A 13,713-nucleotide genomic window follows, 5' to 3' on the forward strand; every position below is an offset into this window, starting at 1 on the left:
CATTAGGTTCCCAGCAAATTCTTCCAGCACTTCATTACCTTTCATGTTAAAAGATTTTCCTGCTGTCTCGCCTAACTATTCCCTGCTTCAGTTTAAGCCCATTACTTCTTGACCTCTTTGCATGGAGAACAGACGATTCTCTTGTTTGCTGACGTGCTATGCATACAGGCTGCCCGGGGAGCACAATACACCTAACTCCTCAAAGAAATTTCTTGACATACTTCTGTAAGCACATTTTTTCCATGTGGAAATTTTTTTAGAAGATGGGCTAAAAGTTACGGAGCATTCAACGTTGACTGTAGTTTCTTATGAAAGCTGCAGAATGGCTTTTGCTTAGCTGGCAACTATCTCCTTTAGCCAGGAGCTCAGTTTCTCACCTGCATCATGATCTGGGAACAACCTGGGCATGAGGAACGGACTACAGGATGAAGGACTCTTCTGAGGTATGGAGCAACGTGATGAACATATCTGATTTAAGTTGCAGTGGACTTTATGACAGAACTTATTCTTTATCCAGGCAATGGAAGTTAGCTTGACCTGAATGTACTTAACCTTTCCATAGAGTAACCTCATATGTCGCGGTGAGAGGACGCTGAATCTACCGCTGAATGCAGATGGTTACTCCAGGCTTTTTGCCTGAGTCTTCAGCATCAGGAAATGAGGAAGGCCTTGGTTCCGATGAAACTGCATGAACCTGAGCATGGAGGGGTTTGTGAGCTTTTCAAAGTACTGAGCTGAGCTGACTCTGAACAGTTGACCAAAGCGCTGTGAGATTTCGTTGTTGCAGGTGAGGTTTTTTTTAGCTCTTTTGCATTTTCTGTGTCATGTGGGAAGTGCAACTCCCAGACCACTTCAAAGGAAACGCTATACCAAGAACTGGGGAAAGCATGGGTGTGACATCAGTAAGATTTTTGCATGCTGCTGTATAATTGATACATCTTTGTGTGTTGATGTGGAGCTGCTGCATGCTGACAGTAGAGTCCCAGGAACACTGAAAGGGATAACTGGTATTCATACCTCTGCCAGGGAAAAATAAGGGTTTGAATGACCATAGCATAAAACCTTCTTGTTTGGTTAAAGAAAGAACGAACAGTTGACTCTCAAAATGTCTTTAAGGGTTATTCTGCTAAGATGTACAAAGCTGATTTGTCCCCTGGAATTTGGCTGATGTAGTACTGAAATTACCCCTTTAGACTGGCTGCTGCACAGGAAGGGGATAGTTTGGGACCTTTGGTCTGATGGGTCCAGGTTCAGTGCTGATCCTGGGAAGGTTGCTCAGTAGTCTTGAACAGTGCTCCCTAAAAATGACCTTCAGACATTTGGTGGCCCATACGACCTCCTGAATACCTGCTTTTGTGGGTCACTGTACGCTGCTTCATGTCCACTGCCGTGGCGACTTCTCCCTCTCGCTCTTGCTCTCCCGAAGTTACTTCTGGATTTCCTGTGGAACTGCTCTGCCCCTCCAGCCTTTTTTCCCTCAAAGACTTAATTTAGCTGCTGATGCAGCAGCCTTTATTATCAGTTTAGCTTCAGTGAAGCAGTTTCCTTCACTAAAAACCGTTCCTGGTGCTCCAGTGACTTTTAGAGCTGTTCTCAGGGAGCTGCTGCCTGACTCGTCACTTGTTTTCAGACAAAATCTGTTTGAAAGCACCCTCTGCCGGCTGAGTGTCCCTGCTTTGTCCTCCCCAGGCGGGTGAGAAAGCCAATAACCAGCCAGCAGATTTATTGCAGTATAATCATGCTAAAATGGAATAATTCGTGGTTAACGGAAAACCTGTCCTATTGGTAAAAGATGCCTGATTAATGGGAACTATGAGATGTTATCTCTGACAGGTACTTAAGGTTACTACAGTAATTTGTATGTTCTGCTCTCTTCAGTGGGAGGTGTCTCAAAATGCAGCTGTATATCTTGCTCCTACAGATATGAATTGCACAAGCCAGTTGAAAAAAGTTCCCAGTGATATCTGGTACAAGCTACAGCAGAGAAATCAGTGCAAAGGACCCAGCCGCAGAGAACAAGCCACTTCTCTGCCTTCTGAATTTTCCAGATGGTAGGTCAAATTTTTATATTATCATTTACCAAAAATAACGGAAGTATTTTATAAGAAATTTTATTTCAGTTCACTTATGTGCTTCTTTATCACAAGAAAAAATATTAGATTAAAATAGACGATATGCCTATGTGATAGACAAATAATTTTGGGACCGACATAAAGACTTACTTTATAATGAAGTGTATTTAGAAATGGATCTGCTCAGTTTTCTGGCAGATATTTTTACTAAGTATTCAAAGACACAGAAAATATTTACTGTGCAAAGGATTTTTCAGAGTTTAGTAATTTATGTACTTTGTTGCTTTAAAATATTTTGTAAGAATAATGTGTATATCAATTCTAGCATGTCCTCACTTTAATATTGAAATTCCTAAACTTTACACTTACTGCTGTAACTAGGGTAAATGTTAACTACTGTGAGTGCTAGTTCTGGAATTAGTTCAGTGTTACTGTTGCTATTTTATTAGCCCGTTTTCAGTCAGAATGGCTTTTCTGGTTTGATGAAAGAATGAAAATAACTTTCAAAGGGTGAATGAATGAATTCTATGTCTTAGTAAACAAACCTTACACAACTGCTATTTCATGGTATGTTTACGTTGTAAAGTCTGTTAAGCTTTTTAACGTAGAAATTGCAATAACATTTTCAAGTTTTCTTAGTATGCAAGGTATGGTACTTTTATAATGTTTATTCACTTATATAAATGGTACTATAAACAGTTTGTTGCCAAATACAATTTTATAAAAAAAAATAATAAATCAATAATGTATGTATGACTAACACCGTTGCCTTTAGAGAAGCAAGGAAGTTAAGCCCTATAGACTACTGCTCCTGCCACACAAGTAGAGACTTCCCAGTTCTTTCATCTCCCTTTGATATTGGATCATCAGAGGCTAGGTTTTGACATACTGAGGGAGTTGTCTCAAATCTCTGTATTTGGATCTAATGCTTTTTCAGCATCGTACTGAAGTTTTCCTTCACAGCGCTTAGAGTTAGGTTTATAACATATGGTTATTAAGAGCTATAGGAAGAAAGAGATTTATGGAAAATGTCTCCTTATCTTTTTTCCCCTGTGAGTATTAGCAATCTAAATTTGTGTTATACTGTGGACCCAAAAATCTGTTACGCAAGTTTTACTTCAGACAAATATAATAAAACATAAGTTCTAAATAAATCTGCAAAACCAGAAAGAAAACTCATAACTACATCCAGAAATTACAGTCTTTGTGTCTCAATGCTTCAAGCTACAGGAACTTCTTTTTGATTGTGGGACATGAGGTGTCTTAGTGCCTTTGACTTGTGCCTCCTAATACCCTTTTCATTTGACCTAAATATCACGGATGTGTGGATGCTTTAATTTTGCTTTGCTTAGAGTAATGCCACAAGCTGTAAGGCACTAGCGAAGCAGTCCTTCTCTTGCTATTTGCTGTCTATAACTGCAACCTCTGCCGCAGTTTTTATTGAGGTGATTTGGCAGTTTGCTGCTGACTTTGGAAATGCAAACAGAATCACATTGTTCTTTTAATTGCCTGAGCTCTTTATATTTTCAGGGAACATTCCTCTTTAATTAGAGCCCCATATATTGCACCTATTTCCACACACAAGCCCCAAACTCTACTTAAACTGCCGCCAATACACGGCAACTGAAAAATGGGGAGAAAATCAATAAAGCAATCATCAAAGTTAGGTGGGGAGAATCTGTCCTTTCAGCACAACTATTTTGCATTGTTTTGGTGCCAGTTGGTAGCCCAGTATGTTAGGTGTCTCAAAGACATACTTTTTCAACAAACAGAGGGCTAAATACGACAACTGACAAGTATGATGATAGGCAAATACAAATTTCTTACTCCTGGGTCATTCTGGCCCTTGTTAGAAGAGTTGGTGAGGGCAAGTAATTGGCTGTGTTCATTCCTGGACAAAGCTGTATCTCAAAAACAGAGAAAGTACAGCTCCTTGCAACTTTTTGTTAATCATCAGCCTTCTATTTCTAGGGCTGCAATAGCACTGGCAATAAGGGACTCACCAGTATCTCCAATAGTGGGATCAATTGTGGCCAAATAGACACATACAAGTAAAATATCAGATGAGAAAGAACTTCATTTCAGACAGTCTTCAAATCTGGTCTATGAAACTGATTTTCCTTAAAAATCCATCACTTCCTTTTGTCTCCATGCTGAAGTATCTGCTTGCTTAAACAAAATAGCTCTAAAAAGCAGTAGGAAAGTTAGTGTAACTGCTGGTATACCTCATGGGGGGGAAATATGTTCGTGGAACAGAACCAAACACTCAGAGGGAAAAGGCTCCCAGCAGAGAAGGAATGTTCTGAATATTTTTTAAATGTCTATTCAATTACTCAAATAATCTAATGATATTAAATTTATTTGTTATTCAGCTTACAGTTCTTCACTTAGCTGACTCTTAGGGTCTATTTGGAGACTTCACTGCAGAGGATCAGTTGATATAGATGCATCCAATGTCAGTTGTACGAACTAGCCTTGCTGCAGCTAGCGTTTTGCATATCACATTTGATTATGCATATGCACGTACATGTATTTTGCATGCTGTAGGCATCCAGCATCTGATGGCACAGTGTTCTGGAAGGCTGCATAAGTATTCTTTAGAGGGATTCACCTTCCCTTGCTATACCATTAGTTCTGACTATGTATATACCCTGCTGCAGTCCCATACGTGTCAGTCAATCCCTCTCTGGAACAAGCAAGCCATTCCAAATATATGTGCCAAATAGTTTAAAGTCAGCTTGCAAAACTGGCCATCTGGCTGGACAGAAGGACCTTTTAGGAAGAAAGGGTCTCTCTGCACAAGCCAATGCTAAGCAGCAAACTCACAAGTATCTGGAGATGGTGAATTACTGGGAATGATCAATAATGGCTCTTGTGAGCTCTAAGTGATAAAAGTAATTTCTGTGCAAAAAACCAAGTGAGACATAGGTTAACCAAAGCTGATTTGAACCAATAAGATCAGGTACAGTAACAGATAGTGAAAGACAGTTAACTAGAGTGGAAATTAGTGCAGAGAATGAAGCAGTGTTTTAGAGCAGATCTATGTCATAAGAAGTCTCAGTGAAACCAAGTTGAGGAAAATCAGTTCTCAGAAAGATCAGTTCTAGATTGCAGTGTTTCAATTTTACCCAGAGAGACAGAAATGGAATGAGTAGATATCTCACGGATTGTGGAAATCAGGTGCCCACTGCGGTATGCCAGAGTAACTTTCATCATTTACTGCTGATGTGCTGTTCAGGAGATGGAGACACCATGTATCTATCAAATGTTGCTCATATCAGCTGAAGAGTGAACTGGTTTCCAACTATGTGCAGGGCATTTGCTCCTTCCTTTTCTTTCTCAGGAGAATATGGAGCCATGAGTCCGCATATCAGTTTCCAACTGTGATCAAAGTAGACCTTAGCTGATGAATGAAGTCAACAGAGTTGCTGGCAAATACAAGTCTGTTTAGGTCCTGAATTGGATCCAGGTCTCTAATAACTGGGATGTGTGAAACTCAGCTCCCCATTCCCACCTGCTAATCCGGTTTGTTCCCTGGTAGTGTCAGAAATAAGTTCTAGGAAGAAGCTTTCTGCTCTAAAGGATGAACAATCACAAATGCTTTGCCGTGTTGATGCTGTGAATTTTGTTGTGTGCTGTTTTGCTCTGTACCTTTCTTCCCTGAGTGCCTACCCTGTCCCAGGTCACTCCTGAACCTTCTTCTGGGCCAGCTCGTTCATCCCTTCCAGGGCAAAACTCCTGATGTTTGTTGTGCTAAAAAGTACCTTCTAAAAATCTATTATCCTGGTCTAAGATTTCCTTAAAATTGAAGAAGTCAATAGACTGCATGTGGTTGTACGTGCTACTTTTCTCCAGCTCTAACAAAAGCAAGCAGCTACTCATGCACATTGTTTTTAGAAGCTCCTGGCTAGTCACTTGCTTCCCATAAAAGGCATGGCATCAGCCTTGCTGTGACATTAATGCTGGAATGCTGCTTTTTTGGTCTAAACCTCATCTTTTCTGTGATTTGTGAGTATCCCTGCAAAGTACCTACACTGAAATTCTCAGGCTTTTCTCTTCCAACACTAAGTTTTGTTACTATTTTTAAGAGTTTATTAATAAGCCTCTGGGTGTTATTAAACCTTCTAACCAAATAAACCTTCTATATCAATACAAAGCTGATGAGATTTCTGAAAGCTCAAAATCAAGTTTGTTCTGAATTTCAGACTTGGCAAAAATGTAGGTCTTGATAAGGTCTGTCAATGTTTGTTTAGTCTGGAAATCTTTGGCACTGAAATAAAAATTCCTTGCAGTAAGTGTGACGACAGTACTTATCCTGCCTGTATATTTCTTGCCTATTTTTCACTACTCCTCTTGTGCTCACTATCTGCAAGATAAATTATAATTCATTTCTAACTTGATTTCTCTTGAAAACTTATTTGCCATCTGTAGTACCATGGGAGTGCTTCTTCCTCATACATGATAGTAGAACCCATCGCTCTGGGATCTGCAGCAAAGGACAGCATTCAAGTGAAGGGTTTATAAATGGTAAGTAGAATGCTTACACCTGCATAATATAGCTGGATTGCATGTCTGCTGTCTCCTGAGATATTGCTAGGGTTAGGTCAATTTAATGTCCATAGCCAAATAGCCAGTTTCTTTAATAAAAGGGTTTGCTGGAAAGTGCCTGAGCCACACCACGAGGTGTGAATTACAGCAGGTGCATATCAATTAGACACAAATGAAAACATCGGTGAGGCACAGGATCCGCCCTACTGCTGTTACATGAGTATATGTTCCTTTACCTACTTTTCCAGGCCATTTCTTCAGTTACCTTTTGGGTTAGAATTGCTGATGGCACTCACCTGTTTTTGTTCTTACTGGTAAACACTTACTTACAGAAGCTGTCACTGAAGATACCTCCACTTCCATAGAAAGCCAAAAATGTCTAGTGCACCTAAGCAGTTGATTGGATGTAAGCTTAATTCAAAGCCAGAGTATATATTTTCAAATCCAGGATTTATCTTTTTCTAAATCAAGGTATATTTTTTCTGCACTTGACTATATAGAGAATCCCAATGTACATTTAGCTTCCTTAAAAAAACCCCAATGAAACAAGTAGAGGCTTCTGCCTGAGGCCTACCATGGCAGAGTAATTCCCCCACCCCCATTAAACTAAGTCATAACAGTAGTTTCAATAGAACATCAACTATTGCATTGATTACAGAACAAAGAGCATCATCTCAAAGCTGCAAAACCACTGCTACACACACACACACTCTGTACAGAGCAGTTCATGTGATGCAGTTTATCGCTGCATGATACCGTTATCTATCAGCCGATGTTCATCAGTACCATGGTAATAGCATAACCAATGCAGTCAGAGTATATTCTGAGATATCAATGTTTTTCTTTTTGGTTTAGAAATATGATGGGGCATGTACATTTGGTCTTCCTATCTACCTTCCTCTCGGTTTCCATGACATCTGAAACATGTAAGTTACATTTTAAAAATACTTTCTGATGAGGTTTATTCTGTAGAAATGTGTAGGCTGTTCCCAAATTGGTAATTTTTAAAAAACCTATTATTAGCTAGTTTACCTCAAGCCACAAGTCACAGCTTAAAAACCAACTTTATGTATTTTCTCTGTATATTAAAATGCACTGAGTCAATTTCTGTGACATTAAGTCTAGGTTCTACCTCTACTCCTCGGCATCTCTGCAAGCAGAAAAAAAAAAGTGGTTTTTTGAAAGGATTTGAAAGTAGCTGGTGTTCCAGGCCCCAGCTGGGCAAAGTCTCCAAAAGCATGCTTAAATGGCACTGAACAGAACATAGGTGTATGCACCCTGCTGAACCAGGGACGTAACTGGGAGCTTTGCTCACTAAAAATGATTTTTAATGTCCTGGTTTTGGGGGTGTTAACCCACAAGTGTAACATAAAAACAACAACACTTCATTGGACATGGGTGATATTCAAAATAGTAAGTTATTTCTGATGAGTCAGCTCTGCTGATCTTGCAGTCATTTTTACACAGCATTATATAGTGCTCATGAAGTTCTAGTCTCCAGCTGAGCTGCTTACTTCTATGCAAAATATTGTAAGATATGATCTGTAAATATTTTCCCATATTCTCAGTTTTACAATATGAATGCTAAGTTTCAAATGAATTATCGTAGAATCACAGAATCACAGAATGGTTTGGGTTGGAAGGGACCTCAAAGATCATCTAGTTCCAACCCCCCCTGCCATGGGCAGGGACACACTCCACTAGACCAGGTTGCCCAAAGCCCCGTCCAGCCTGGCCTTGAACACTTCCAGGGAGGGGGCATCCACAGCTTCTCTGGGCAACCTGTTCCGGTGTCTCACTGCCCTCATAGTAAAGAATTTCTTCCTGACACCTAATCTAAATCGACCCTCTTTCAGTTTAAAGCCATTACCCCTTGTCCTGTCACTACACTCCCTGATAAAGAGTCCCTCTCCAGCTTTCCTGTAGATTATATTTGCTAAAAGGCCAAATTCTGCTGAAGAATTTGCCAAGATAATTTTCACCGATGTCACTGAGTTCAGATGAGACATCTCATTTTCTGTGTGGTCCCTGTCCTTCTCTATTTTTCCCTGAAGAAAGCTGTATTTCCAATGTGTTCCTCCTTCAGCGGGGCAATGTCGCCTTTCCTGACATCCCTGATACGTCCCACTGTCTTTGCAAGATTCATGGGTAGGAATGCTGCTACAACAATGGGGTTGGGGGTACTCATACCTAACTTAGGTTCCTGAATTATTAAGCAAGACAACACGTGTAATGTCAGTGGAGATGGACTGCTTCTTTAGAAAGAACGAGAGCAGAAGCCAAGTGTTCACCATGTAGAGAGGCTCACCAGGGATTTGTGCATCTACGTGTCTAAAGCCAGACAGTGGCAATACTCCCACAAAGTGTCATTTTTGATAGAGATTCTCTATTTTGTTTAGCATTTTCTATACTGTGTTGGGTTTGCATGGCAAGGTTTTGGTAGCTGGGGGGGGTGGGGTGTCTACAGGGGTGGCTTCTGTGAGAAGTTGCTAGAAGCTTCCCCTGTGCCTGACAGAGCCAATGCCAGCCGGCTCCAAGATGGACCCGCCGCTGGCCAAGGCCGAGCCCATCAGCGCCTCCGTGATAACATATTTAAGAAAGAGAAAAAACAGTTAGAGAGTGCTTTTGTAGCTGGAGAGAGGAGTGAGAAGATATAAGAAACTCCGCAAACACCCAGGTCAGTGCAGAAGAAGGGGCAGGAGGTGCTCCAGGCGCCGGAGCAGAGATCCCCCTGCAGCCTGTGGTGAAGACCATGGTGAGGCAGGCTGTCCCCCTGCAGCCCATGGAGGAAGGATGAGGGGGTGTAGAGATTCCACCTGCAGCCCGTGGAGGACCCCACACCGGAGCAGGTGGAGGCACCTGAAGGAGGCTGTGACCCCGTGGGAAGCCCATGTTGGAGCAAACTCCTGGCAGGACCTGTGGAGAGAGAAGCCCACACTGGAGCAGGTTTGCTGGCAGGACTTGTGACCCCGTGGGGGACCCACGCTGGAGCAGTCTGCTCCTGAAGGACTGTAGCCCGTGGTAGGGACCCACGCTGGAGCAGTTTGTGAAGTACTGTAGCCCGTGGGGGAGAGTCACGTTGGAGAAGTTCATGAAGGTCCCTGTGAGAGGGACCCCATGCTGGAGCAGGGGAAGAACGTGAGGAGTCCTCTCCCTGAGAAGGAAGGAGCGGTAGAAACAACGTGTGATCAGTCAATCGTAACCCCCATTCCCCATCCCCCTGTGCCACTGAGGGGGGGCGGAGGTTGAAGCCAGGAGTGAAGTTGAGCCCGGGAAGATGGGAGGGGTGGGGGGAGGTGTTTTAAGATTTGATTTTATTTCTCATTCCTGTACTCCGTTTTCCTTAGTAAGAAATTAGATGAATTCCCTCTCTAAGTTTGATCTGTTTTGCTCATGACGATAATTAGTGAGTGATCTCTCCATGTCCTTATCTCGACCCACAAGCTTTTTGTTATACTTTTTCTCCCCCGTGTAGTGAACGAGGGGAGTGATAGAGCGGCTCTGGTGGGCACCTGGCCCCCAGCCAGGGTCAACCCACCACATATACCTACTCTCATTTTCATGGTCCTTTATCTACTGTAGCTCCTCTGCCAATCCCCATCTTTGTCCAGTCTCCATCCCTGCTTATTTTCGCATCTTTCTCTTCTCCAAAATGCAATTTAACTTTCAGATTAGTGTTTCTGTTTTCAGCATCTAGTTCACTGTTCAGGTGCCTGGGCACTTAAATATCTGTCAAAATTGCTTGACTCAAGTTTCTCTGGACCAGTTTCAGTATTCAACAGTAGAAATATACTCAGTTAAAAAAAAATAAAAAGTTAGTGCCTTACTCCCAACTCCTTCCTCTTGTTTGTGTTGTGTGTGTGTGGTTTGTTTACCTATGCTTCTTGTTTGTCTGTTATTCCTTTCTGGCATCTTTTCATCTTCCCATCAATTCTTCCTTCCAGTTTGTTACATTTCTTTCATATTTTTTTTTTCACATTTTTTTGGGAACTTTGGAGGGCTTCCTCCTTCTCCTAGTTTTTCTCTTCAGTGAAAGAAAAAAATTCTTGATTTCCCTTTTTCTATATTAAAAAGGTAGAGCAAGAGCTCTTTTCAGTTGTATAAATAAATATTAACAATACTGAAGTAAGGAAAGCTAACTTCACAGTACAGCATTAAAGCCAGTGCTTTTCCTTGTGTTTAAATTCCCATTTTGAATAAAACCAGGATTTCAAGCAAAGATTTGCATAAGAAGTTCATTTCAAGAAATCACTGCTTTTCAGTTAAAACCTCATACTTTTCACTGTATCTCTGGTTTGAATCCGGGGTTGTTGTGGGGGGTTTTTTTGGGTTTTTTTTGGTTTTTTTCTTCTTCTGTTCCACACATTAATTACTATTTTTGGAAACAAATGGCTCCATAGCTCAAGGTAAACATTTTTTTTCTTGAAAAAAACCCCCAGTAAGAATAAGTTTGCTATATATAATTTCTGAAAACTGAAGGAAGGTAGTTAGAGGCACATGGCTGGCCTACTTATCCAGGAATGCCAAGTTCTCCTCTGTCTCAGTTGGGCTAAGGTTTAATTAATTGGAGATTTTTATTTTTTTCATTTGCAGTTGATGCAATGGAAGGTGAGGCTTTAGTTATAAAATGTCCACGATGGAGTTCATCTGTGAAAGTCACCTGGTATCACACAGATACTTACAAAATAATTCCAGCAGAAGAAGAAGGATCACGAATATTTTCCTTAAAACAATTTCTTTGGTTTCTGCCAACTTCTAGAGAAGATTCTGGAAACTACACTTGTGTTACACTTTTGTAAGTGCAACATTGAAAAGTGAAAGGCATAAGACTGGAAAAAAATACAGTCTAATTATTATCTGTGGAAATGATGCCTTTTTTTATGGTGTGCACTAATTCATGTGACTTTTCATTCTGCAATTGCTATTTTTTATGACAGGTGGTTAAAAATCAATCTGTGACTGAACTAAAATAACCATCCATATGTTTATAAAAAAACCCCTCACATTTGTTGCAAATATTTAGTATATTCCATATAAAAATACTATCACTGACATACCTTTATTCCATTTTTAAAGTTCAAATAATCGCACAAAGTCATTCAGCATGAGTGTGCAAGTGCATCCACACAAGCAAGGAGTATGTTTCCCAAGTCAGATTCGTTACCCAAATGACACTGGAAGAGGAAAAATTGTTTGTCCTACAATTGACAATTATAAGAATGCTACTATCATCCAGTGGTATAAGGTAAATAAAACCCTGATAGTGCCAGCTGTAGATCAGATTACCGTGAGAAGCTGTTTGCAGCCAAATAAATAAAGTTTTCTTTTCCAGGACTGCAAACCTCTTCAGGAAGAGAGATACTACAAGAGAGAAAAATATATTTTTATTAACAACCCAATAAAGGAGGATGATGGTTATTATACTTGTCAATTTATTTACACTTATAAAGGAAATGTGTTTAACGTATCAGCAACAAGGATTTTCATAAGTAAGGGTAAGACAGTCATTTTGTAGCTTGCTAAGATAAAAAAGGCTGATGTCTACTTGAAGCAAAGGAAGCACCATTTGTACATTGAAGAGAATAAGAGTTTCTGTTGCTTTGATTTATCTTCTTAATGAAACTTAAGATCAGCTTTTTTAGATGAATTTTGCGGATGGGGATCCACATGGAGCAAGATGGAGGTAAATTCAGACCTGGTCACATTCAGCTTTTTGCTAAAAGTCTCTGATGACTTTGGTTACGTGATTGGTAAAGCTCTCTGGTAGCACTTATTTCTGAAGGGTTTCCTCAGTGGGATGCCCCAAATCTCTGCTTTCTCTTTGTTCGAGGGGAGAAGAGTTTGTAGCTAGTGAGGATCATCTGGTGATCATTGGATCACTGATGTGCTGATGGCGTGCAACTCAATACCTTCGGTCCGTCTTGATCGTCTAGCATTTATTTGATAGTAGGGCTGAAAAAACTTTCAGATTTGTCTTGAATGAGACAAAATGAGCGAGAGATAGAGGGAGACAGAAAATGAGTGGAGCTCAGTAATTGCTGTGTCTTTGTTATTTTGAATGCAGCCAACATGTCTGAAACATGTGGACTTTGGGGTGCCTCTAGGATGCAATCTCCAATCTCCTCAGGGAAGCTTTGTATCTGGATGGTGGTCAGGGGATGAGCATGTGGCAATCAGCAGTTCCAGATTGTATCAACTTGCAAGACTTCAAAATGTGTCCTCAGTTCTGCAATCAGATCAGTAGAAAAACAATCAGAAGGGTTGTTGTGGGGTTGGGAACAGGGAGAACTTGGATTTGGTTTGATTTTTTTAATTTTTTTTTTAAATAACGTTCATCTGCAGACTGACATCAGACCTTTTTGCTGTGGGGAGGCATCCAGCTTTGTGGGCAGAATGCAGATTTGGAATGTAGGAGCCTTGATTCCAGTTTTTGCTGTTGAGCCCAGATCCCAGTAGCAGTTTGTTCTGATTATTCTGAGGTGGACAGAAGACAGATTTGAGCCGAGACGTAGTACAATAGCTTAGGAGGTGTCGTGCCTTTCCTCCCCCTCTTCCCTGTAATGCCCTGTTGATCTACATGACTAGTCTCTGCCTAACACTTAATTTTTGTTTGAATTTACTTTAATCAAAACTGCTCTAACTGGTCAGGAATATTCTTGCGTTTGGGCTATAATTAAAATCCCTGGGTTTTATTTTGCACAAAGCATCCAAATGTACAAAAGCCTTTGTTACATCCAGTGAGATTACTTCATTTTGAAGTTAATCTGATTTACTTTTGAAATCATTGCAGAAAGAAGGGTTTGCAACATAACATGAAATCTGAGCTGGGTGTGTCACGTCTGCTCCAGTTTTTACTAAATTCAAAGTATTTAATGACAACTTCTTTGAGTTTTTATCAGCCCTTAAAAGTAGTATGCTGATGAGTGGAGCTGTTACGTTTTGATAATATTTGCTTACGATGTACATCCCTGTTGCCTTGCAGATCCACACTGACCCAGAGGATCCTCTGCCTCTGAATGCTGACAGCTAAGAACTTAGCATAGTCAGCTAGCTAGGAAGTTACTGACTTTCTCTTGACTTCTTTTTTACTGGA

General features: G+C 40.6%; 1 protein-coding gene across 2 annotated transcripts in view; it reads left to right on the top strand.

Moving 5' to 3' along the window:
• Positions 1-683: 683 nt before the first annotated feature.
• Positions 684-13,713, top strand: part of IL1RL1 (interleukin 1 receptor like 1) — a 32,431-nt gene continuing 19,401 nt past the window's right edge. Inside the window, exons 1-7 of one of the 2 annotated variants that reach the window (XM_075738680.1) lie at positions 684-787; positions 1,922-2,051; positions 6,504-6,599; positions 7,476-7,546; positions 11,214-11,415; positions 11,697-11,865; positions 11,953-12,115. In XM_075738680.1, the coding sequence (XP_075594795.1) occupies positions 7,480-7,546; positions 11,214-11,415; positions 11,697-11,865; positions 11,953-12,115 (601 nt within the window). In that variant the 5' untranslated portion in view covers positions 684-787; positions 1,922-2,051; positions 6,504-6,599; positions 7,476-7,479. Of the gene's footprint in view, positions 788-1,921; positions 2,052-6,503; positions 6,600-7,475; positions 7,547-11,213; positions 11,416-11,696; positions 11,866-11,952; positions 12,116-13,713 lie in introns of those variants that run through there. The other variant, XM_075738688.1, reaches the window with a different exon arrangement.

This window comes from Balearica regulorum, chromosome 1, assembly GCF_011004875.1.
Source record: "Balearica regulorum gibbericeps isolate bBalReg1 chromosome 1, bBalReg1.pri, whole genome shotgun sequence".
Classification (NCBI taxonomy): Eukaryota; Metazoa; Chordata; class Aves; order Gruiformes; family Gruidae; genus Balearica; species Balearica regulorum.